The 25,205-nt window shown below is 39.7% G+C and overlaps 1 protein-coding gene across 1 annotated transcript in view; it reads right to left on the bottom strand.

Annotated features, from left to right (window-relative positions):
• megf6b (multiple EGF-like-domains 6b) overlaps window positions 1–25,205 on the bottom strand; it is a 70,815-nt gene that overhangs the window by 27,469 nt on the left and 18,141 nt on the right. The window contains exons 5-14 of the mRNA XM_077528747.1: window positions 14,856–14,978; window positions 8,505–8,627; window positions 4,900–5,025; window positions 4,089–4,211; window positions 3,871–3,993; window positions 3,664–3,801; window positions 1,696–1,818; window positions 1,450–1,572; window positions 1,208–1,378; window positions 30–161 (exon numbers count right to left, since the gene is read on the bottom strand). Coding sequence (XP_077384873.1) covers window positions 30–161; window positions 1,208–1,378; window positions 1,450–1,572; window positions 1,696–1,818; window positions 3,664–3,801; window positions 3,871–3,993; window positions 4,089–4,211; window positions 4,900–5,025; window positions 8,505–8,627; window positions 14,856–14,978 — 1,305 coding nt within the window. The remainder of the gene's footprint in view (window positions 1–29; window positions 162–1,207; window positions 1,379–1,449; window positions 1,573–1,695; window positions 1,819–3,663; window positions 3,802–3,870; window positions 3,994–4,088; window positions 4,212–4,899; window positions 5,026–8,504; window positions 8,628–14,855; window positions 14,979–25,205) is intronic.

The raw sequence follows: 25,205 nt of genomic DNA, 5'->3' as shown, positions 1-25,205 counted from the left end.
TGTGTGTGTGTGTGTGTGTGTTTTCTCACTCTGGTTGCAGATTATTCCCGTCCACCCGTCGGGACAATCGCAGCCGTCCTTCCAGGCGTTGCACTTTCCTCCGTTGGAGCAGTCGTCACACGTCAGACTGCAGTCGTTGCCGAAAGTGTCGTCCAAACACACTGCAAGCCGCCAATGAACGGACTTCAGCAAAGTCGCGACATTTGAACTTCCGCTGACACTTTGGAGATGTTAAACGGCAACACAAAATACATCCTTTGACTTCCTGCTGCTGCCGCTGTCAGGGTGCGTTCGCGTCAGCATTCCTTTTGTGCGAGGCGGCTTAAGTGTGTACCGACAATCCGGGAGCAAAAGGTACGCTAATTGAAACTGAAATTGTAATTTTCTGCTTTTCCTCTTACTTTGTGGACATTTTTTGGCAATTTTAAAAACTTTTTAATCAACCTTCTCTTTTTTTCTGTCAACTTGAAAATTCTGACTCTTTTTTTTTTTTTTTAATATTTAATTATTCATTTTTTATTTACTTGTTAATTCATGTAAATAATATTCAACCTGAAAAAAAAAAGTACATATGTAGAAACATATTAACTCATTCACTCCCAGCCATTTTCACAGAAGCAGTCCCGTTCGCTCCCAGCTGTTTTACTGAATTTTGACTGATTTTGCAAGGCCCACAGAATATTGTGTTCAATTGCTATAAAAACATGGACCCTATCAAACGAAAGATTAAAGTCTCTTCTGTCATCAGGAAAAAAAAAAAAAAAGTATGTTTCTATCTGGTTCCGTTTTGCAGCAATTAGCATTAGAAGAGAGCTAAGTTTCATCAGTTTTCACAAATCTATTTAAAATTGTAAGTAATTGAGCTTTTTTTCTTGATGGCCCTGCTTGATCTCCTTTGCTCTGCTGCCACCTGTTTGTGTAGTAACTACCATTTCTGCAACCGTTCTTTGCAGCTGAGAGGCTGCATCAAAGCTTTCTGTATGCTCTAGCATTTAAAAACAAAAAAAACAAAAAAAAACCGTATAAATACGTCTTTGGGACACTTAAAACATTAAAAAAAAACGTATTTACACGTTATTGGGAGTAAATGAGAATGAGTTAATAATTACTTGATTTAAATATATAATAGAAGCATCTCCTCTCATTGCCCAATACTTGACATGACAGAAGTTATGGATTATCAAACAATAACTTGAAGAATACGCACCAAACTTCTCAGCGAGGTTACTCTCGGCCCTCAGCTCACCCTCGTCGTCCTCGTAGTCGTCGTAGCGCTCAAGAGGTTGACTGTGGTCCTGCAGCAAGGTGAGCTGGGGTCGAATCGGAGGCAGTTCGCCGGCGCCTCCGCTGTACGAGGCCTCGACCGTGTTGTCCAGAACTGCGGCGGAGGACGGGTTTCGGTCGTGATTGGCGCTGGCGCTCGCCCGCGCTTTGGTAGAAAGTACTCACGGATGCAGGAGAAGCGATCCTCGTCCAGACGGAAGCCTCGTCGGCAGAAGCACTGGTACGAGCCGGCGTTGTTCTGACACGTGTGATCGCAACCGCCGTTAGCTGACAGACACTCGTTGATATCTGAACAAGAGAGAAAACAGCACCTGAAAAGTCTTGAAGTTCACTCAGATCATCGTCTCAAAGTGAGACTGAAACTAAAAGTGAGAAAGTGTGTTTGGTAAATGTGCGGAATCGTAAACATACCGTCACAGCTGCACCCGTCCGAGCTGAGGCGGTAGCCCGCTGAGCAGTAGCACTCGTAGCCCCCGGGATAGTTGGCGCAGTTCTGCTGGCAGCAGGAGCGACGCTGGCCGCACTCGTCCACGTCTGCCAAACGCAACACGAGCACCCAGACCAAACTTTACGATCCGTTTCCTTGAGGCACTTGGAATAATGCAAATCGCGCAGTTTTGAAAAGCCAAATGTGGGTCACGCGAACGAGGGAGGGGAAGTGACAAAATGCTGATGATAGAAAAACATAGGAATAGCTTTTGGAAGAAAGACGCATTTATTATCATACTCGATATCAAATCTGGAATTAAGTTTCTTGTTAAAGCTCCAAAACTAATTTTAAACTGTTGCTTTGCAAACAATACAGAATTATTTTTCTTCGTCAGAGCGGAAAGCCGACTGATTTTGAATGACATCCAAGCCAGGGTGGTCCAGGTGGCTGAGGTCATATAAAAGTAAAACTTTTCTTCAATGGCGCTAGTATTGATGGAGTGAAGTAATGCATTGTTTGAGTACTCAAATCCGATACCAAGTACATATACCACTCGTTCTTTGGATACATCAAATTTACCAATATAGCATTTTCCTTCAAATTTAAGGAATTAAAGGCAATTTTCCATTCTTCTAATTTCTAACTTGTAGTTCCTGATCGTAAAACGGCCACAAGAGAGCACGGTATCTGCAGCCGTTGCGTGTACTGATACCATGAAATAAGTCCGGGTATCGTCCAAATACGATACCTGGTATCGGTACTTACTCACTCATCCCTAATTACGGAATAACAATCTCAGTAATGAATGCTAAATATAAACTGCTTTCTAAGAGCATGCATTTGAACCTTTAACTCATCCACTCCCAAAAACGTATTTATACGTTTTTTTAAGGCTTTTTATTTTATTTTATTTTATTTTATTTATTTTTTTAATGCAAGAGCATACAGAAGGCTTTGGCGCAGCTTCTGACATGAAGAGGTGGCTTAAAACAATAGTAGTTACTACAAAAAATGGCCACCAGGTGGCGACAGAGTGAGCTCAGCAACAAGCTCTTTTTGATAGTGTTTTCACCAGGAATGTGAATATCAATTAATCTATTCTAATTGCTACAAAACGGAAACATACACAAATATATATTTTTTTTTTCCTGATGAAAGAAAAGACTCGAATGTTCCTTTTTGTAGGTTCCATGTTTTGATAGCAATAGAACTCAATATTCTGTGGGGCTTTTAAAATCAGTCAAAATCCAGTAAAACAGCTGGAAGCAAAGGGGGTTGCTTCAGTGAAAATGGCCGGGAGTGAAAAAAAAAATGAAAATAAATACAGACGACCCTTGTTGTTCAGCGCCAACGGATTCACATATTTGCTGATTTTTTGGTCAATAATTTCTAATATTTTCTCGTTTTCCCAATTTCCCTCAATTTTTTGTGAAAAACATATATTTATAATTTTTTATAAGCATTGTTTTTTTAAAGACTTTTTTTTTTTTTTTTTTTTTGAAAATGGAGTTATTTATTTTCCCCTCGCATGCATTTTAATGGGTATTCATTTTTCGCAGATTTTCATTTTTTTGCGTGCCGGCACGTAGATTTAATTTACTGAATATCCTACGGATGAGCGAGTACCGATACCAGGTATCGTATCGGGCTGATACCCAGCCTTGTTTCAAGGTATTGGTACTCTTGTGACTGTTTTACTATCAGGAGGCAAAAATTGGAAAAATTGAAAAATTGCCATGAATTTCATGCATTTTTAAGGCAAATTCTATATGAGGATATATACAGTAGGTCTTTCTTTAAAATGATTTGTCATTGTGTTTGTACTAGTGGTATTGGTATATGGTATTGGTACTCAAGAGTTGAGCACTTGTACTGGTATCGGTCTGAAAAAAAAAAAGTGGTATCGAACATACCTAGAATATCGACATGCATTTTTTGCCACGTCTTACCAACACAAGTTTTAAGGTCATCGTGGAGGCGGTAACCTTGGTTACAGGTGCAAACCGGGCCGCTGTTGGAATGCTGGCAGCGGTGCGAGCACCCGCCATTGTTGTTCTCGCAGCTGTTCACGATCTCCATCTCGATTCCTTTCAAAATAGGCATTAACGTCACGGCGGGGACGTTTACGTGGGCGATCACGTGACGGCAAAACTCACTGTAGCACTGTTTGCCGTCCGATCCCAGCTCGTAGGCGGCGTTGCAAACGCAGGCGAAGGAGCCTGGCGTGTTGCGGCAGCCGTGAGCGCAGTTGGCCTTTTCCGTCTGACACTCGTCAATATCTAACAAACAAACAAGGAAAAGTTGTTGCTACTTGTTTCGGTTTCTTAGAATGAAATCAGAAATCTTAGCTGCTTTAAAGTTTTCTGATTTTTACCTTCGCACGTGCGTCCGTCCTCGGCCAGAATGAAGCCCGCCCTGCAGTCGCAGTGCACGTTGCCGCCGTCGGCCCGACAATGATGCATGCAGCCTCCGTTGCGCTCGGCGCAGGGATTCTGCACTGTCAAGACACACGGGAAACATCGGCTGGTGAATGTAAACGATCCAAAAAATGCCCAGTAACTGAGTGTCATTATGTAATTTTGGCTGCCATATATTAGGGATGTAACGATATCCAAATATTACGATACGATATTATCACGAAATGAAGCTCACAATATGATAATTATCACGATATTGTGGGGAGGTTGGCGATATTTAAAAAAGGTCACAAAAAAAATGAGCTTATACTGAAAAAAGCACAATATTGTGATTTTGTACATAACAGCAAAACATATAAATTACCTCCAATATCTAATAACACTTAATATTGAGGCACTTACTCACCTAATACAAGCCCACATTTTCCTCCACCTATTGACTTTCTTCACAGGTATATTACGTTCCCCTTCATCACACAATTAGTGATTTTAAACATAGAAGGGCCAAAACATCTCTATTGAAAATTAAACTGCACTAAATAAAACTAGCCAACAGAGGGTGCTAGAACTGCACGAACCTGACTTTTGTAACATATGCGTAGCTTTTAAATATCGTGAACATGACGACAACGATATTGTGGCAGTTTGAATATCACAATATCGCCATTATCGTTACATCCCTACCATGTATATTTACTTTTACATTTTCTTCTCATAGGCCGTGAGTGTAGTCCTGATGAATTCTTCTTTCCGGGTTTGGACACTTACATTTGCAATGCTTGCCATCCTCTGTCAGCTCGTAGTCGGGCTTGCAGCGGCACTGGAAGTGAGCGGCAGACTGCTGGATGCAGTAGTGCTCACAGCCACCGTTGCTGAGGGCGCAAGAGTGCACGGCTACAAGGCAAAAACAAAAAAAAACAGTTTCTACAATTAGCGTACTGGATGAGTTCAGATGAAAACAAAAATCCTGCAGCAGCTTGAAACCTAAGCCACTAACAACTAAACAGAACAACAACTTCTGTTCAACAAAGCTTTGCTACCGGCGGTTTCACTGGATTGTGACTGATTTTGCAAGGCCCACAAAATAGTGTGCTCTATTGCTATAAAAACATGGAACCTACCAAAAGAAAGATTAGAATCTCTTCTTTCATCAGGAAAAAAAATGATATTTGTATCTGTTTCCATTTTGTAGCAATTACCATTAGAATATAACTAAGTTTCAGCATTATTCACAAATCTGTTTAAAACTGTGGGGAAAACAGCTTGTTGCAACATGGCCTGGTTGATCTCTTATACTCGGCTGCCAGCTGCTGGCCGTTTTTGTAATAACTACCATTGCTTCAACTGTTCTCTTCGGTTCAGAGGCTGCATCAAAGTTTTCTATATACTCTAGCATAAAAACAAAAACAAAAAAACAAAAAAAACGCATAAATATGTCTTTGGGGCACTGCTAATATTTAAAATACAACATATATATACGTGTTTGGGAGCAAATGAGTTAATGAGCATTTGTTGGAGTTGCGTAACCAACAGCCTCGTTGAAGTTAATTGCCTTCAATTAACTTGTTTTTTACTTCTTCTGCTAGTGCAGGTGGAAGGTGGGAGATGAATGAGACGCATATGCCTCACAACAACTGTGGTCTGCTCTAAAAGTAGCTCACCAGTGATGGGACACTGACTTGCTGAGAAGATTTAAAAGAAGAAAGATGTAAAAAAAAAAAAAAAAAAAAAAATTAACTTGTCATGGTACACATTTCTTAATTTGCCAAATATTCTATATTTTGTTTTAAAATGTAGCTGTTTTTATTACAGACAAATGACCAAGATTAATGGACCAAAAGAAAAATCTGCAATAGAGTGAATCCCCAAAATAAGTTAAATGCGTAGTGAGTGAGCACTCTACACTTTTTTGTGTTTTTCAGTCAACAAATGGGCAAAATGGCCGTCCCGTGAGATAACAACAGGTGGATTTTTCTGCTTAACTCACATTCCACAAATGCAATATTAATCAGAATGCCATGTTTTAGGCCAGTGTGGATGCATAGAACATATTTTAATGTAAAGGGCATTTTTTGGTTGACTTCCCAGTTATCAGAGTGATGTTCGCTGACTTATGCCTTTATGAATTTGATTGTATTGAAAGTTGACATCACAATTATCGCAGCGATAGCTGGCTTGACATCCCTTTGATGCTGCTTACGTGCCATCAGCGCAAATGAGGCAACAATCACGGCTCGACGTCCAAATCGTACTCTGATGAGTACATGAGCAGCTCAATCATCTCGCCAGGCTGGACTCAATCACTTTGAGCGAAAACAAGACGGCAGACTTCGTGCTTCAGTCAGGATCCATCTGTCAAAGGCGCACGGCAAACCTCACAGAGATTTCCGGTTTAAACATTTTGCGCGTGTGGCACCGAACTGGAAAGGATAAGCAAAGCTGAGATCGAATTCATTCAAGCACATCTGTAGTTTTGCAGCCGCTGGAATGCTTTTGCCCTTTAACCAGCCCTGCGTGTGATCGTGCTGTGAGGAAAAAAAAAAAATAAAAAAAACGGCAAGAAGTTCTCCATTTATTTGTGAGCATACTTTGCATTTTTTCCTGAAGGGCATCTGCACAGCTTTACCGCGTCAGTCTGCGAAATCTCACGGAAGGGCTTCACCTGGGAGTCGCGCCACACGCTGATTATCGGCGCAATCAGACTCGCGGGGATAGCGGCGGCGACGGTGAAGATCTACAAATGCTGGCCGAGACCGCTGCTGATTGTTGAAGCATGTCTGCATCGGGAAACAAAGCATATGCTCTGAATGGTTTCATACAAGAAAGAGGCTGGGTTCGATCCTTAATCACAGGTGCTCTTCAAGCCAATTTTGGAACAAACATCGGCGGATGGATTGCGTCCAGCTGTCATCGGCGAGCAGGAGCGCTTCCCGCCGCTTGGATGCTAAACTGATTTGGACGCTTTCGCGCTGTGTGATTTCACGGCCAACGTCTACTTGAATTCATTTCAAGATCAGCTGCCAAGTAATGCAGTTTCGGCTCCGCAATCTGTTCGCATTTGCAGATTTGATGCAATTCAATGCATCAATTTAAGTTTGTGGTGGAGTAGTGGTTAGTATGTTTGCAATGGCTTGAAACTCAGCTCAGGCCTTCCTTTGTGGAGCTTGCATGCTTTTCTTTATGTACCTCGGCCTCCATGTTGTGCTAATTGAAGACTAATTGTCCATAGGTGTGACTATGAGTGTGAATGGTTGTTCATCGACGCAAAATGTGTTCAACGAGTGGCTTGCAACCAGTCCAGGTGAAACCTTCTTCCCGGCAAGGCAGTTTTATGGTAACTCATAGTTTTGAATTTGGATTTAAAAGCATTTACACATCTTAACTTCTGTTGGCAGTTTAAATGCTGATGCACCATGTTTGCTTTGACCTCTGGGCTCCACGAAGTCTGCTGACGGTTTATATTCCATGGTATTTCTCAATGTATTCAGGACCAAATCCGGTTTTTCCAAACAAACCAATTTAACTTATCATCTCATAAACAATAATGATGTACATTATAAAATAAACCTACAGCTGTCGCTTTCTGTAGGCTTAAAAAGCAGGATTGAAGAGAATTCGACAAATGATCAGCAAAAACTAGGCTGTGCTGAAATACTTCCTGTTTTGTTTTTCTTCTTTCAAATTTACACTCTCAAACCAAATCAGAGTGTTGCCCTCTAGTGGTCAATAGTGGAATTACACCCAATATAGATGTGAATTACACCAAAATAGAGTTATTTAATGAACCAAAAAAAGTTTGTTAAATAGTGCGTACCTGCAATGGAGAGGCGTTTATTGTATTTGCCTATTTGGCATATGGTGACAAATATGTATTTATTATTGTTATACTCTAATTTTAATATTTTATCATTCCCATTTTGTGAAAATCATTCAATACAGCGGTATAATTTTTTTTTGCCTCTTTGTGGCATGGCTACCCATCTTTCAAAAAGCCTGAGTTGAATTACAGGACCTTGCAAAAGTATTCATCCCCCTTTAGACTTGAAGTTGTAATTGCAGCAAAAGAGGGTTCAACAAAGTATTAATTCAAGGGGGTGAATACTTTTTCATATCCTACTTTTTAGTTTCTTTTAGTTGTAAAACAAGTTTGAAATAAGATATCCATTTTATTTCACTTCATGATTCACATAATAAAATTTCAATAAAATAGTGCCAAAATATTGAAAAACTCAAGGGCGATGAATACTTTTGCTCGGCACTGTATCTCTACTACAAAAAAAAATAAAATAATTATTCTGTACCAAATGGATGGCATGAGAAGAAACCAAAGTTGTGATGCCATGCCGGTACATTCAAGAGCGTCATGCACTTACGAAGGCAGGTGCGTCCATCCACATGCAGGCGGGATCCCATCTGGCACTCGCAGTAGTAGGAGCCTCTGGTGTTAACGCATCTGTGCTGGCAGCCGCCATTGTGGACCTGGCATTCATCAATATCTGCGGTGAAGGAGGATGACGGTGAGTTTCGGCCGGGATATCAGAAATCAGCGCAGTGTGACTAAAACCCGGCATTCTAATTTCCAGTTGAGCCGCTGGGATGGACGGACGGCTTCCGACGAGATTTGGGAGCTCGTCGAGGAGATGAAGGATGAGCAGGCCAAGTAAAAAAGCAAATCAAGCACAACAAATCCCGCCATGTGGTAGCAACTATTGTACAGTTACATTCTTTCCCCGTGCGGGTGAAGCCAACACATGGAAGCATACACATTCCGCTTAACCACACCAGGATATTGGAAGCAAAATAAAAAGAAGTGTTTGTCATGTGATGGAAGTAGCGTTGAGCCAAACATGACCGCAATTAGTTTCCTAAACATGTCTTGAATTAAAGGTCAAAGACGGATCAATTGCTAGTCATGTCAGATTGACCTCCAACTCTCCAACGTAACTAAAATCAGTGGAAATTGAACTAAACAATGTGACGGGAGACGTTGCCAGTGAGCAGCTTGTGGCTGTCTGCAAACGCAGGTAACACATCATCATAAACCACTACACACTCCAGGTGCTATCTGCAACCACAAACTATGTCGAGAATTCAGTAGTGGAAAGCATTATGACCTTACACATAATTATATTCATTTTTATTAGTAATCTGGTGTCGATTACTGTCTAGTGCTGTTGTAAAGTGGTGGAAAAAACTGGCTTGAAAAGTGTTTTTGTCACACTGTGTGGGACAATGTGGCGAGTGGACAAGAGCATCTGGACCTCATCGAGCACATGTGTCTGTCCTCATGTTCACACAGTGCACAGGAGGACACGCTGCGGCCACAACATTAGGTACACCGGCGCAATGACGTTTCTCACCAAACACAAGCCAGCTACTTTACAGTTTATTTTTGTTTTTTTTGTGGACGGTATTTACTTGTCTGAAGTCTGTGTAAAGTCATTCAATTGTCTTGGTAAAGTCATTCGAACGTATTAGTAAAGTCATTTGAACGTATTGGTAAAAAAGACTAAATGCTAAAAATGGAACTCACACATTGTGGCATTACCCCGTGGCATTAAAGGAAAATAAATACCCTGAAGTATTATGGAAAAAAATGCTATTAGTACGTTCATTTTGAGTTAATTTAAAGATCCTTTAATGCCACTATTTTTTTTTTTTTTAAGCTCGTGATTAATGACCGCCCCTGACTTGGAAAGCCTGTACTAGGGCAGCATACACGTCCACGTCAAAATTTAGCTGTAATAAATGGAATAATAATACATATATTTGCGGAGACTAGTATCAGTCTTTTACAATTTTAAAAATGTGCAGAATTTCACAAGGTACTTCATGATAAAGATTAGATAGCTCTTAATATGAAAAGAAAATGCACTGAGCCGTCATCAACGTCTTACAAATGCAATTATGCCATCTAGTGGCAGAAAAATTACCTCAACACAAATCAATATCACACTCAATTTTTACAGTACAGTACATCTTTTAAATTTTAACGAAATTTTATGAATTATTATGAAATTACTGTATCAATGACTAAAAGATGCAGCCATATTTCTATTAGTTTTTTCCACTTTCATGTTAACAAGAGTATGAAAATACTTTATTGTACATTTAAAAGAGATGTAAAATTTGCAATTAATCATGAGTTAACTATTGGAGTCATGCGATTAATTACAATTAAACATTTTAATTGCCTGTTCACCCCCAGTTTTTAGCATTTGCTCCACATTTTAACAATACGTTTGAACGGCATAGCCCAGTCGACATCACAAATACATACAGCCTCGCAATGCAGAGGTTAGAAGGTAAAAAGCAACATTTAAGTGAGATTAATTTACAAGATAATACCATTAACAACAAACAATAACTACTCGTTAATGTTCACTTTGTGCAAAGTTGTGAAAATAATAATAATATATATATATATATATATATATATATATATATATATATATATATATATATATATATATGCTAAAATAACACTAATCTATTACATGCACATCAGGTTAAATGACTGTTCTTCCTTCTGTGCTAACAACTCAAGCTGTGTTTTCAATCATGCAAACTCAACACACGGATTTTACTGACACTAAAAACATCGCCAGTCACGGCTAAACGAGCAAAAGGGGAATAAGATCGTCTCGCTTGTTTCCAGTAATAGCGTTGGACCACAGACGTGATCTTTGATTTGACCCGTCTCCTTCTCGTCATGTCCCGCGTACGATACAGTTTGTTGCGCATAAAGGGGTCTTTAAAACTCGTGTTTCTGTGTCTTCTGCGGCCAAACGTCAGCCTCGCTCCATGTGCGGCAGCTGGCAGTAGTCGCTCCAGCACTTTTTTTTTTTTCCTTTTCCGTGCGTGCTGCACGCTGCGCTTTGGTTCGGGGAAAAACAAGTCCCGCTAACCACAAGGGTTGACGGCACTCTGCCCGCACACACAACACACTTGTCAATGTTGTGTTTATTATGTGTAGAAGAAATGAAAAATACGACTGAATAGCATTTGATGTATTTCCATGATCAAAAAGATGCTTATCGTTATTTAAAACATACTTTTTTTCCTGAGCGATGCTGTCATTTTAGAAGATATTCAGTGACGATCGCATGTTTTCAATGCATATTCATGGTATGTCAAAATCTCTGAAGATTCCCAGACTGCTCCGATTGCCCAATCTGGAATTTGGCCAGGAAGTCCTCACTTACCTGCAGCCCTGTGAGGCAGGTTGTAGCCGTGGTAACCATAGAAACAATGCGGCCTATAGCAAAGCCGCCTATAGAAACCGTAGGGGTAGTTTGCCGCAGATGCAAAAAACGTTTCCAGGAGCATCAGGAGGAAAATCCACCATCCTGATGCCAAAACCATGTTGGGGTTTTATCCCTCGGGGAGTATAAATATACAATTAATCAAATTTCCAAACGAAGTGAAAACACCAGTTGGAAGAATGGGGAAATCATTATGAAAAATGGAGCGTGCGGAATGCCGGTGGGGTTATCTCTCATTGAGTCTAGACTGCCTCTGGAGTTTTGTGTCCTTCCATCTTCCTCTCACACTCTCGCCCTCCCAAAGCTCCAGTGTGTCCGTCACGCAAGAGACCCGCCCCCCTCACGATCGGCTCTTGCACCAAGCAACTTCAACTCCTGACACTTAACTTACTGTTGTACTGTAACTCCAGCAAAAATTGAGATGCATATTGAATTTTCACTTTAATATTGTGCTTTGTACATAAGAGCAATGCATATAAACCACCTACAATCTCTAATAACAATATTGTGGCACTTACTTGGTAATGCAAGGACATATTGATCGCTTCACAAGCAAATTAGGATCCCCTTCATCTGACAATTAGAATAGATTTTAAACATAGAAGGCCAAAACATCCATAATGAAAATTTAATTGCACTAACTCATTGACTGCCATTGACGGAAAATGACGTCAAATAATGCATTTTTGCTGGGCTGGCAGTGAATGTGTTAAACACAATGTGCCAATATATTTTGTGATTATATTGCAGCATCCTTTTTTCCTTTTTTCTTTTTTAAGGCAAATTTTGCTTAAAAATCCATCAATTTTGGTTACATCTCATCTTAACTCATTGACTGCCATGGACGGAAAAAGACGTCAAATATTGCATTTTTGCTGGGCTGGCAGTGAATGTGCTAATAAACTAGCCACTAGAGGGTGCTAGAACTGCACAAATGTAAATCAACCTGACTTTTTTAACAGATGTGTTCCTTCTAAATATTGTGAACATAACAACAACAATATTGTGGCAGTTTTAATATCACGATATCACAATATTGCCCTTATCGTGGCATCCCTAATTGCTACTGTCCTGCTATGCTGTTGTCTACGTCTCTCAATCGGTTGCTCTTTTCAGGCTTCCGTGTAGCCCTCAAACAACTGGAGACAGCACAAACTGAGCAAAATGTGACCTATAGCGAGAACGAAGCACAGGCAGGGTGAAAGAATAACAAAGTGAAACAACAGCGTCCTATGCAAATACCCTTGGAAGCATGGACTGAGAATGTGATAAAGCGTGATAGCGGTATGCACACAAAAAAAAAAAAAAAAAAAAAAAAAAAGTGTGACAGCAATTTTCACCTCGAAAGAAAAAAAAACTGGAAAAGAAGGGTAACCAAGGGTAACAGAAATTTGTGACACCAAAGCTTGGAAAAGAGTGAGAGCGTGACTTGAACGAGATATTTTATACTTTCGGTATGCGTGTTTTTAGGAGGGAAACCAGCAACCAGGTGTTGAGAAGAGAACATATGACGAGCCAATACATTTCTCTCTTTGATGCTGACATGTATAAGGAAAAGAATGTGGGCTTTAAAATTCGCCAGAAATCCTATTCCATAGTTCCAATCCAAACATCTGAGAGAGGAATGAGACCGCCTGCGTCTCGTAAGGTCAATACGCAGACATATTAGCCGGGCCAAAAGAGCACTTCTAGCAAACAGATCACAGAGCCAATGTGAACCACCGCATCGCCTGACAGGATAGCTTCACACTTCTGTGCTGCACTGTGATTGGCCAGTCTGCATTTTTGGGGGTGTGGTTAAGCGAAAGGTGGATTTTGAAATCTACAGTGGTCTTTACACTAACACACAGCCGCAGCTAGCTGTTAGTTCAGCTGCGGGAACGCTGGCATAGCATCAGTCGCACAAACACGCGCGTGCTCACGTCGGTGCGAGCCGTAAAGATTATTCGGCGTGACGACTGAAATGTTAAACTCATGGCAGCATGATGGAATCCATGCAAACATGATAAAAAACTGACCAGGTGGCACAACCTTCGCTGAAGTTTCCCCGAAGAAAAGTTGATTTGTTGGTTGGCAGGTTAATAATCCCTACATGTGTTGCTAACATTTGCAATTTGAAGTTCCAATAAAGTGAATATAAATATGCCTTCTAAATTTGAAACACCACAGAGAATAGTGTTGTTGACCACCATGCCAATGGATGATTAAAAAAAAGTGCCACGTACATAAAATAAGGCTTGAAAATCGTGAAATATCAAACCCTCGTCTCCGCTCTCAATTGATGTTGACGTGTTCGTTGAATGCGTGAAACTTCATCCCACTGAAAAATGGATGTTACTTCATCTGGAATATAGTGTACATGTTCGAGCCAACGAAAACATATCAACCTAAAGCCTCCAGTGGCTGAAATATACCCCACTATGCCATGATGAGAGGCGCTAGCCACCAGCTAGCTTGCAAGCTAACAGGCTTCAGCCTAGCAATAATCACTGAGCGCCGTTTTAGCCACACCCAAAAACTCAGTACTACAGTTTCCAGTCTTTTCTCATTTGTTTAAGGATTTGTCTTCAAACATGTACAATGTATTTAGAAACTTCTCTCTTATCTCTCTAGTGTCCTGAAAGCAAACTAGCCTTATAGTTGTTTTCTTCCGATGGCTCCGATTTCCATCTGTGACAACAATGTTCCCATCCACCCTTAATTTTAATTACCATGGCTTGGATAAGATCTCTCAATCGTCCTCCAGCCGACTATTACTGATAATTTGGTCTGATCAAACCAACCACGCGCTGGCATGCTTTCGTCGCTAACATCAAACTGTGGCAGAGAATGAAAGGGAAGACATGTCGGGGAAACGTTTTGGGTTTTGTCGTGAGCAGAAATTTGGAGGAAGAACACAGCGTATTGATACATTCAGACTCTCTGGTGGTGATTTTGCCGATAAACCATCCCAAAAAGACATCATCGGGATTGTTTTTTTCATCTTTGGTAGAAGTAAAGAGATTATGAACCTTTTACCCTCAAGGCCATTTTCGTTCTCATAAAATGAAAAAGGAAAATTAAATCTGGAATGTATGCCAGACATGGCTCATTTGAAGGAGCTAAACCATTCAATGAGCTATATAATCTCAAGGACAAGTTTCGAAGGACCCCTGAAAATGGCCAAATCGACCCTAAAATGGAGGCTTCAAACTAAAATGGCAGATCAGTTGGTTTTACGTTTTGAGTTTAAAGTTAAGCTGTTTTCATTTATTTTTGTAAGTCTGTCAACCACACTAAATTGATTTGGTTTCAGCCTTTTAAATTATTAGGATAACAAATTTTACATGACATGAAATTTGGTAGGCATATCTATCATGGGCAGCAAAGTTTGATGACTCAGCATAAAAGACAAAACTCAGGTCAAAGCTGGAGCAAATTGGATGTACTACTTTCCAGTAGTGCTTACTGTACACTCACCTTGGCAGGTTTTGCCATCTTGGTTCAGTTTGAGTCCAGCAGGACAGCGGCAATAGAAACTTCCAATGGTGTTGCAACACAGTGATTCACATCCGCCGTTGGTCTCCTCACATTCGTTCACATCTGAGAGGATGAATGAAATGATGGGGTTAATAATATCCTGCTCGCTAAAAATTGCAAGCAGATAAGCCACAGTGAGTTTTTTTTTTAGGGTTGCGCCAATGTCAAGCGATGATTATAACCGCTACTGGAAATCATGAGCAACGATTCCAATATTAACACAAAATTACCAATGAAAGGAAATAAGACGCTTGTAAATGTTGTTTCTGTCACGTCTGTGAAGTTCATTGCAAAAGCGCCCTTCCAAAAATCACGAGTATTTTCAGTCATTTTGCTCTCCACCAGCTAAAATATCATGCCAGACTTGTCATCAAGTCCAACAGATCATATCTTTGCCTTCCAGACAGCCCATAATAACAGTCTCGATTCAGCCTCCGACGCTGAAGCATGCGCCACCGATGCACATGGCAAATTACAACTAAAGACAGGAACCTTTATTAAAAAAAAAAAAAAAAAAGTCTTTTGAATGGGTAGACTTGATGACACTCGGCGGGGTTATCAAAAGGGGATCTTGGACGGAATCCTGGTGCGCATGGAGTCAATCAGGAGGCAGCTTACACTCGCTAACAATTAGCATGAACATTTTCTCAAAGCCAAAAACAAAAAAGGGGACCAAATTAGCCGCCAGCTGGCTAGTGGAGTTATTCCTTCAGTTAACAACATCTGGAAGTTTAAAAAAAAAAAAAAAAAAGTATAATTATTTCCAGCTAAATATATCACAGTTCTATATAAAAGCTTGATTTAAAGGTACAGTTTGTAATTGAGACAAGCAGTTGCATCCTATCATCATCTAGAACTTTTTTCTTTTCTTTTCTTATCTTTTGCTTTTCTTCTTTATTTTTGTGTTGCCACTACACACATTGAGTCCAGTCATTGACTTAGTTACTGCAAATAAAGTTCCTCACATTTCCCTTCCTATCCGTCTCCCCGCCTTGTTTCTCCGCCATTGGGTCCATCCACCACATCCTCGCACCAACAGTCATAACAGTTTGCCCATCTTTGTTTTGGATGCTCACAGAACTGAAATCTTCAGAGATTTGTTGACATCAGGCATGTTGACTGCTCAAAGTTTTGTTTGACTTTTGGGGCATTTGTTTCCACCCAGATCCTTTAGTTTCAAACTAAACCACTTCAGATTGCACGATACAGTGAAACCGTGCATGTTAGAGGTTCGACAGTAAATTCATAGATGTTAAGAGGAACTTATCTATTAGTTGTTGAAAAACTCACCTAGTCGCTGATTTTAACTACAGTGGACTCCTGCCAAGAAAATATGGACTTTGGATTTAATCTAATTTAATTAATCGTGAACCGTGGCCCCTATCCACAATATTATTTTGGCACCGTGTTGTGGTACCTTGGTGACAAGGAAGTATGTTGAAGTGAGTTGAGGAGTTTCACTTTGACAAGATTAATGCTTTGCTGCCCTCTTGATGCATCTATAAACAATTACAATATGTCAATTACATTTCAGATTTGTGCTACTCAGGAGTCTAGCAAGGCTTCACTTCTTCTCGCAAACCAGTGAGCATTGGTCTCAAACATCATTAGGAGTAAGCGCTTACTGCTGCTGTGTCTTCGTCGTAATGAAGAAACAAAGCAAACACACGCCTGAGAAACGGCTACAAACGTGCATTTCCCCATATCGTACGCTGTGTTCTGGAAAAGAATGAAAAATAAATACGCTGGGCAAAAAGATGTGATTGCACGGGAACTTTCCCCTCCTGCAAGCTGAGAGGGTTTACATTCCAGCGCTGCATTGTGCGACTTCCTGCGATAAGGAGCAACGCCGCTGTTCTCGGGAGGATCACGCTAATGTCCCGATTGACCACGAGTGGCTAAGAAAGAGTTCGCTGAAACCTCCGGAGGAGATATCATCTCGGGAGCCGCCGGCCGGAAAATTGCTGCATTCATGCGGGATTAGGAGGATTGTATTGTTGTATGGGAAGGTGGAGTGGGGGGGGCATGGATAGCTCCAACCTGTTTCCTCTTAAGGGTCTGTTGCCAGTGTTGTATTTCATTTTGGCGTGATCACAGATTTAGCAAGATGCCCAAACGTCTTATTTCCAGACACATTTTGCGGCAAAAGCAGTTGACCACAAATGTACTCGGTTGTGTAATTTTACACTTAATGAGTGGGCAGGCACCCCAGAGACCCAAATATATTTGTATACAAGCCATTAAAAGGTCACTTTTTCATAATCTGCCCTCGTTAAGAAGCAAACCGTCTGCTTAATATGAGAAAAAATACACTTGTTCTTAGTGTAAATTTACTAGAAAAAAGTGAAATTATCTGCCATTGCATTAAGATAATTTTACTTACTTAGATTTCTTGAAATAAGAAAAATGTGTAGCGCTATATTAATCTTAAAATGAGCTTAAAACACTTATTCCAAGTAACAAAACAAGCAATTCAATCTTAAAATAAGCCTTAAACACCATTTTTAAATTCATTTGGTTTGACTCAGCCTGGGATCGAACCCACAACATCTTAAGATTTACAAACTAAGTGAGAAATGAGACAAATAATCTTAAAACAACATTAATAATCTTAGAAATTCTGCTCTTGTATAGTAAATAATTCTCATAACAAGAGCAATAAGACTATAGGGCTTGATATAAGTGTTTAAGTCTTGGTTAGATAGCTTAAATTGTCAGTGTGTGAAGTGCAGCTGGAAATCGGATTCTCAGGAAGCACATCTTCACGTCTGACCTGCTGAGCAAGCGACCCCACAAATTGTTCAAATTCAACCGACGCGATTCCTGACATTCCTAGCAGCTTCGCCTCGAGTGCTGAAGTGGTTAAATAAATACATCATTGAATAGACTTCACAAAAAGAGCACATGGATGTCAACTCCTGTCTGGATAAGAAAGATGTTAATGACATAAAGCAGAAGCAGCCTCATAAGAGGTTTGATCTGGTCTGGAATCGACTCATGATTTTGTCCCCTTACTTTAATTAAACATTGCCCCCTGCTGCTACATTAACAAACATGCAGAGCGGAGGCTGTTCTTCAGAAATTTTTAGTAGCTTTTTAGAATAGATATTATTATGTATTGTCACTGTCAGGGGAATAATTAAAATCAATTAGTCATCTATCTCACAATTATCATTTCTTACTAAAATATAAGAAAAAAATCTAAGCACACAATTACTGAAAATATTCACATGTTTGGGATTATGTCTATATTGTGATCTAGTAGTACTGATATTATTCACTTTTGGATATTAAACTAGTTTATTGTGTATATTGCAATTATGTGTAGGGGGTTATTTATTAGGGAAATCTGTGGGGCTGGGGACAAATTCAGAGCTCAGATTTGTTGGTAAAAGCAGTTTTAAAGCAAAAATGTATCTCTACTTTATATGTAAATAAATAAAATGTTTTAATTAGGGGTATCAAAATTAATGTGTTAATTTTCTTTAACGCCTTTTATTTTTTTAACGCGCGATTAATTACTGCCCCTTACTTGGAAAACCTGTACTGGGGAAATTCCAGTTGCAACAAGGCAGACACGTCCACGTCAAGATTTTGCAGTAATAAATGTAATAATATCTGTGGAGAATGGAGTCAAGTTGCATTTTACAATTTTAAAAATGCGCAGAATTTCACAAGTGAGATCTTTAATTTGAAAAGAAAAATGCACTGAGCTGTCACCAATGTCGTACAAATGCAATTATGCCATCTCGTGGCATAAAAATGACAACACAAATCAATATCACACTAGTTTTTAACAGTACAGTACATTTTAACATTTTAACTCAATTTTATGAATTATTATGAAATTACTGTATTAATGACTAAAAGATGTAGCCATATTTCTATGACTGGTAGTTTAACATTTTTTTCCACTTTTATTTTAACAAGAGTATAAAAACTTCGGAAGAACAAATACAAAATTTGCGAATAATCGTGAGTTAACTATTGGAATCATGCGATTAATTACAATTAAAAATTGTAATTACCTGACATCTCTAGTTTTAATTCAACCGTGTTAAAATGATGGAAATCTATCGCATATCCAAGACAGCATACCTTCCAAGTTAAATGTAATGTTGCACTTTTTGTACAATTTCCTCATAAATTCCAATGAGATCATGTTGTGTATTTAGCGGTAATGACAACGTCAACACTTGCTGGCTCTTTCCACTCACTGTTCTTAATGACAGCAAACTATTTATCATGCGGAATTGTAAATCGCAATCCCATTGATGCAGTTTTAAGTGCCTCATTGGTGCAATTTCATTCCTGACACTTTGTAATTGCGGGATGAGCTGTTGCTAAATGTTGCTAACCAGATTCATCATTTAAAACAAAATATTCCTAATATCACTTTATATAAAGAGTTTTTGTATACGGACAATTTAAGGGCACCCGTGAGGAGATGGTGAGTCGTTTTTTTTTTTTTTTGTATGTTGTTGTTGTTGTTGAGACTTACCGTTAAGTAGAGTAGGAAATTTGGAACTTTGTGCTGGAGCTCCACGAGGTTTGCCAACTAAGCACTCAGCTATCAGGTCACTCGGATAAGCAAAGAATTCAAACAGTCGCATTTGTGCAAGTCTCGTTCCCAACACATAAGCGGTTTTGTTCAACAGTGAGAAGCACTGAGAAGCTGCTAAGCAATTTAATGACAAATTTTGCTACATGGTTTGTATGTAGCCTCTACTTAGTTCTTGATGATGCAATATTTTGACTCCACTTAAGCTGCAAAGGGCTGTTTTACCCTCAGTCTCCACTAGGGTGAAAGTTATCTGCTGACCCCTTACTAAATTCTAGCCCCAACTTAACCTGATACAATTTTGGAAATTGTGTCACCTGTATCTCAAGGCAACACAACATATTGTCGTTCTTAACTCTTCATACTATTTCCCCAGAATCAAGTGTACAAACGTCATATGTAGATGTTTTTATGTAAAAAGCGTATTTTCCGTTCCTAACAAGCAGCTGTCGTTACCTCATGTCATTTTTTTTCCCCCCTTCCTTTTTAATTCCGATACAGCTGGACACCTTTAATCCTCCACACACGGGCAAGGTCACATCACCTCTAAGAATCGAGGAGGTGATGTGACACTTGTGTGTGTGAGAAAAAGTGTATGCCCTTTAAAAAAAAAAGAAAAAAAGATTCCCAAAAGATTCCTGACTTCTCGCGCTCATTTTCACGGTCAGTGAAAGTTAAAGAAGCAAGCGCCTGTGCAAATCACATTTTATGATGCAGAGTTGAACAAATGCCTGAGGACCTCGGGGGGGAAATTGCCCTCTGACCTGTTGCGTGCGCTGCGTCTGCACTTTACCTGTTGGGACCCGCTGCGACGGGATTCTGACCCTGAGACGCGCAAACACATGGAAGCCAGAAGGAATCCAAAAATGATTTGTTGTCAACCTGTCTTCACCCGTGCGCCAGTCGCATGCATGAGATATACTGCGGCGGATATTTTGGACGGAAATGGGCCCGAGGCCATTTCAGCAGCAAAATACAAGACGGTCAGGGCAGAAATTGGCATTTTAACTCATTCACTCCCAGCCATTTTCACAGAAGCAGTCCCGTTCGCTCCCGGCTGTTTTACTGGATTTTGACTGATTTTGCAAGGCCCACAGAATATTGTGTTCTATTGCTATAAAAGCATGGAACCCATCAAAAAGATTAAAGTCTCTTCTTTCATCAGGAAAAAAAAGTATGTTTCTATCTGTTTCCGTTTTGCAGCAATTAGCATTAGAAGAGAGCTAAGTTTCATCAGTTTTCACAAATCTATTTAAAATTGTAAGTAATTGAGCTTTTTTTCTAGATGGCCCTGGTTGATCTCCTTTACTCTGCTGCCACCTGTTGGCCGTTTGTGTAATAACTACCATTTCTGCAACCGTTCTTTGCAGTTAAGAGGCTGCATCAAAGCCTTCTGTATGCTCTAGCATTAAAAAAACCCAAAAAAAAACATATAAATAAGTCTTTGGGACACTTAGAACATTAAAAAAAAACGTATTTATACGTTATTGGGAGTAAATGAGTTAAAAGGGGAAGTCAACCCGAAAAAACGTTTTTGACAATAATATGCAGCGAAATCCACACGCTTTTATCCATCTCAGGGGGCGGCCATTTTGCCATTTGCTGTCGACTAAAGATGACATCAATGTTGCTGAGGGCTCAGGCAACGACCAATCACAGCTCAACTTGAGAAAACAGGTAAGCTGTGATTGGTCGTTGAATGAGCCCTGAACAACTGTGATGTCATCTTCAGTCGACAGCAAGTGGCAAAATGGCGGCCCCCTGAGATGGAGAAAAACGGCTGGATTTTGCTTCGTCACTCTTATTCCGCAAATATAATATTAATCAGAATGTCATGTTTAGAATCAGGTCACATGAAACATATTTTTGTCAATAAATGTTTAAGGTTGACTTCCACTTTTGCAGTCTTATTATAAACTCAGCCTTAAACTGCTAAAATGCTTTGATTCCTGTTTATATCACAACTCTTAAAAAAAAAAAAAAAAGCGCTTCAAAATGAAACTGGTGTTTTAGAAGTTGTGACGATCTGTCTCATTACATTTCCATCAGATTAGCATCTGCTTTTCACGGCTCGCGAAATGTCAGAAGCGAAGAATGAGCGTTGCCCCGAGGTGACCTTCCCGTGCCGGGATTACACGGCAGATAACGACGTATAGGTGAAGTGTTGGGCTTGAGGAGCTAATCAGGACAACAGATGACGACATCAGACGACCATACGGACGTTTCCAGTCGCCCTGGCTGATGATATTTTGCAAACTGCTGTCACGTCTGATCTGCGCATACTTGAAGGCCCGGACGCCTGCAGCATGACCGGGAGCGGCCTTTCATCACGGACGGAGACTAATGAGACAGGGCGGGAGCCCAGCGCACAATTATGTCAGATTAGGCTGCTCGGCAGGAAAGAGCAGCAGGTAGAAAGGCAAACCACGCCTTCAGAGCACAAAGTGGTTGTCTATTATTAGAATCTCATGCCACAAGACGGCGTGCCACAGGGTTTCAAGTTGGGGACACTAAACATTTGACCGGAAATTTAAAGTCACGTACATATCGCATCGAAGCACACAAAATTAGAACGCCATTACATCTGACGATTCTCTTTCATCTTTTTCCAGGTCATTTCTTTCTTAGGGCACTGAATTGATTAGGGATGTAACAATGTTCAATCATCACAATACGATATTATTACGATAGGAAGGTCAAGATATGATAATTATCACGATATTGTGGGGAGATTGGCGATACCTGTGTTGAAAAAACAATGTACAAAAAAAACAAAATAAACAATGAGATCATACTGAAAAAAAACACATTATTGTATTTATGTACATTACAACAATGCATATAAACAACCTACAATCTCTAATAACACTTTATATTGAGGCACTTACTTGCTAGTGCACTTGACTTGGTTCACAAGCATATTACGTGCCCCTTCATCTGACCATTAGTGTGGATTTTAAACATAGAAGGGCCAAAACATGCCTTATGAAAATTAAACGGCACTAACAAAGTAACCACCAGAGGGTGCTAGAACTACACAAATGGAAATCAACCTGACCTTTTTTTTAACAGATGTTCTGCTTTTAATATTGTGACATGACGACAACGATATATTGTGGCAGTTTTAATATCACGATATTGCCGCTATCGTTACATCCCAAGAATTGATCACAACTGGACTGTTCTGGTTGTATTAGAAGACGTTTCGCCTCTCAGCGGAGCAAAGGTTATTTTACTTAACGAAAACTAACAAAATAAGTAAAGCTAAAATGTAAATAACATTTTTTGTTTACAAAATAAAATTTGACGTTTACAGAACTAACTAATATGTAGTGAAAATGTCTATCGTTTGGTAATTAATTTAATACATGAGCCTATGGGGATGATATATTTATTTCGATATTGACCGGAATAAGGATGGTTGAAAGTGTGTCGCACAGAACTGACATCATCTAGCAGCAGCCAATAAAAAAGCACCTTCAGATGACGTCACTCCTATGCGACAATTTAGCACTTTTGACTTTTGGCTACAATGGCTCGGCTCGCCTGCTTTTTTATTTAACTCAGCCGAAATGCAACGCTAGGTAAGAAATGCGTTAGTTGTACCGTGGTGTTTATTAAATATTGCACACAAGTAAAACAGATTTTTTTTTAAATCAAAAACTGAACTAAAATTAAGCATTTTTTTAAATGACTAAAACTAATAAAAACAAACAGAAATGCCCTGAAAACTAATTAAAACTACCTTTAAAAAATAAAATAAAATATAATAATAATAATAATAAATAATAATAATAAAGCTAAAACTAACTCAAATGAAAATACCAAAACTATAATAACACTGCAACTGAGCGGGCTACATCACGTCATGTGCATAAGTAAGATGGAAGAGCATATTTTGTGTAACCTTTTCCCCAAAAAACAAAATCCTGTTGTAAAATGTTTGATGTAAAGACTTAGAAAGGCAACCAGGTGGAGAACGAGACTGCGAAAGAAAACGCCGCCTCCGAGCTGACTTACACTACATCTTTGTGGCCTGTTTCCCTTCAGCTGTCTTGCTAGTCACGCTGCACTGCCCGCTAACAATATGCAGATTAAAGATCTTAATGGCCAAAACAGACAAGAGGTCAGTGACTGAACGGTCCATTGACGCTGCGATTTACAACAATTGTGCTCGCCAAATGAGAACAGTTACGAGCGAGTGACATTAATTCTCACCCTGACCTTGTCCGGTTTTCACCCCCTGTTTGTGCGCTTATAATTAGAAACCCCAAACGTCGTAACTCAAGCTAAGTTAAGTCGAAAAACAGATGTCTCGGCTGGGGCCTGTTAAACCCATTCCGACGATCCACAATGCTTCAGGACTATCCTGTTATCAGCGTTTTTGTTCTTTTTTACTGATTAAAAATAAATAAAAGCTTCTCAAGCACTCGCATATTACAAAGCTGGAAAGCTTCACAAGTCTACCAAGATTTACATGCTCACATTGAATCCTGCGTATCAGAGCAAAAATGAAAGCACACACTTTAGAATATTCCCCACCTGATCCACATTTGATGCAAGACAGGAAACATTTCTTTGCAATAAGCACTTAAGAACTGGATATTCATCATAATGGCAACGAAATAGCACTTAACAACTGGCAATGATCAGATATTGGAAGAAGATGCACATGTGGCTTTGATTTTCCGCCAAATCCTTAGTCAAGTGCTAGGCTAGCTCAGCATGAAGGTTCCACAAATGTTTTTCTTGATCCCAAGTAAAGACAATTTGAGAAGACGTGGGGGTGGGGAATTATTTTTACAATGAGGAGGCATACTGATGGCATGGATCTCATTACATTCCTTAGTGGTCCTAAATGGGACATAAACATAAAAAAACTGGATTAGCTAAATGTTTGATTGCGCATTCAAACAGAATCACACTTCATTTTGCATTCTGGGAGGAGTAGATGACAATTGGATTTCTTAAACTTGAGACAGATTTTGTTGGCTAATTTTGGATCTAACAGGAAGGGGCAAACCTGCAGGCAAGGCGGTGCCAGCATCGCCCAGGTATTCTAAATAACCGAAAATGGCTGACTGGGAAACAATCACAAGAAGGAGTCATGCCATGACAAAACTCTGCATTTGGTTGTGTCTGAGTCATTTCAGCACATGGTAGCAATTTTAAATGCAACGTTGCCCAGGATGGGCGAATTAACCCAAAACAAATGAATAAAAATGGCTTCTGGGCAGTTACTGGCTTTCCCAATATTATCGAAACAAGATTTCTTTTAAAATATGTCTCTGTGGTGTTTGTCTTCCACTATAACTTCCAATTCCATCACTTCACAACTTAATTTTGCACTTGTGGTGCTCTCCCAAATGGTCCTAGCCACACATCTACCCTGTATACAAACACAATGCAGCTCAGCCTCTTTAACGTAATAATTCGGACTGTTCAAACTGTTACTGTTCAATTTTTCTGCACAAAGAAGCACTTTTTTGTCATGACGAGGGTCATGCAAGGGTTATGTTTGGGTCATGACCGTGAGGTCAAGTGTCTGTTTTGAACTGATGTAACCAGCATCTAGTTTCAACTGGTGTTAAGCTATGTGATGTCAGAAGCTAGATGATGTCAGGAATCTTTAATCTCTTTATCTGGTCAACAGCCAATCAGATTATTCCATGTCAGTCCTGTTACCCACATGTCTAGCCACAACCAATCAGATCGATTTGCTGTCTATA

The sequence above is a fragment of the Festucalex cinctus genome, chromosome 8 (genome assembly GCF_051991245.1).
Source record: "Festucalex cinctus isolate MCC-2025b chromosome 8, RoL_Fcin_1.0, whole genome shotgun sequence".
NCBI lineage: Eukaryota > Metazoa > Chordata > Actinopteri > Syngnathiformes > Syngnathidae > Festucalex > Festucalex cinctus.
The sequence above is the reverse complement of the archived record's forward strand: the minus strand, read 5'-3'. Positions and strand labels throughout refer to the sequence as shown.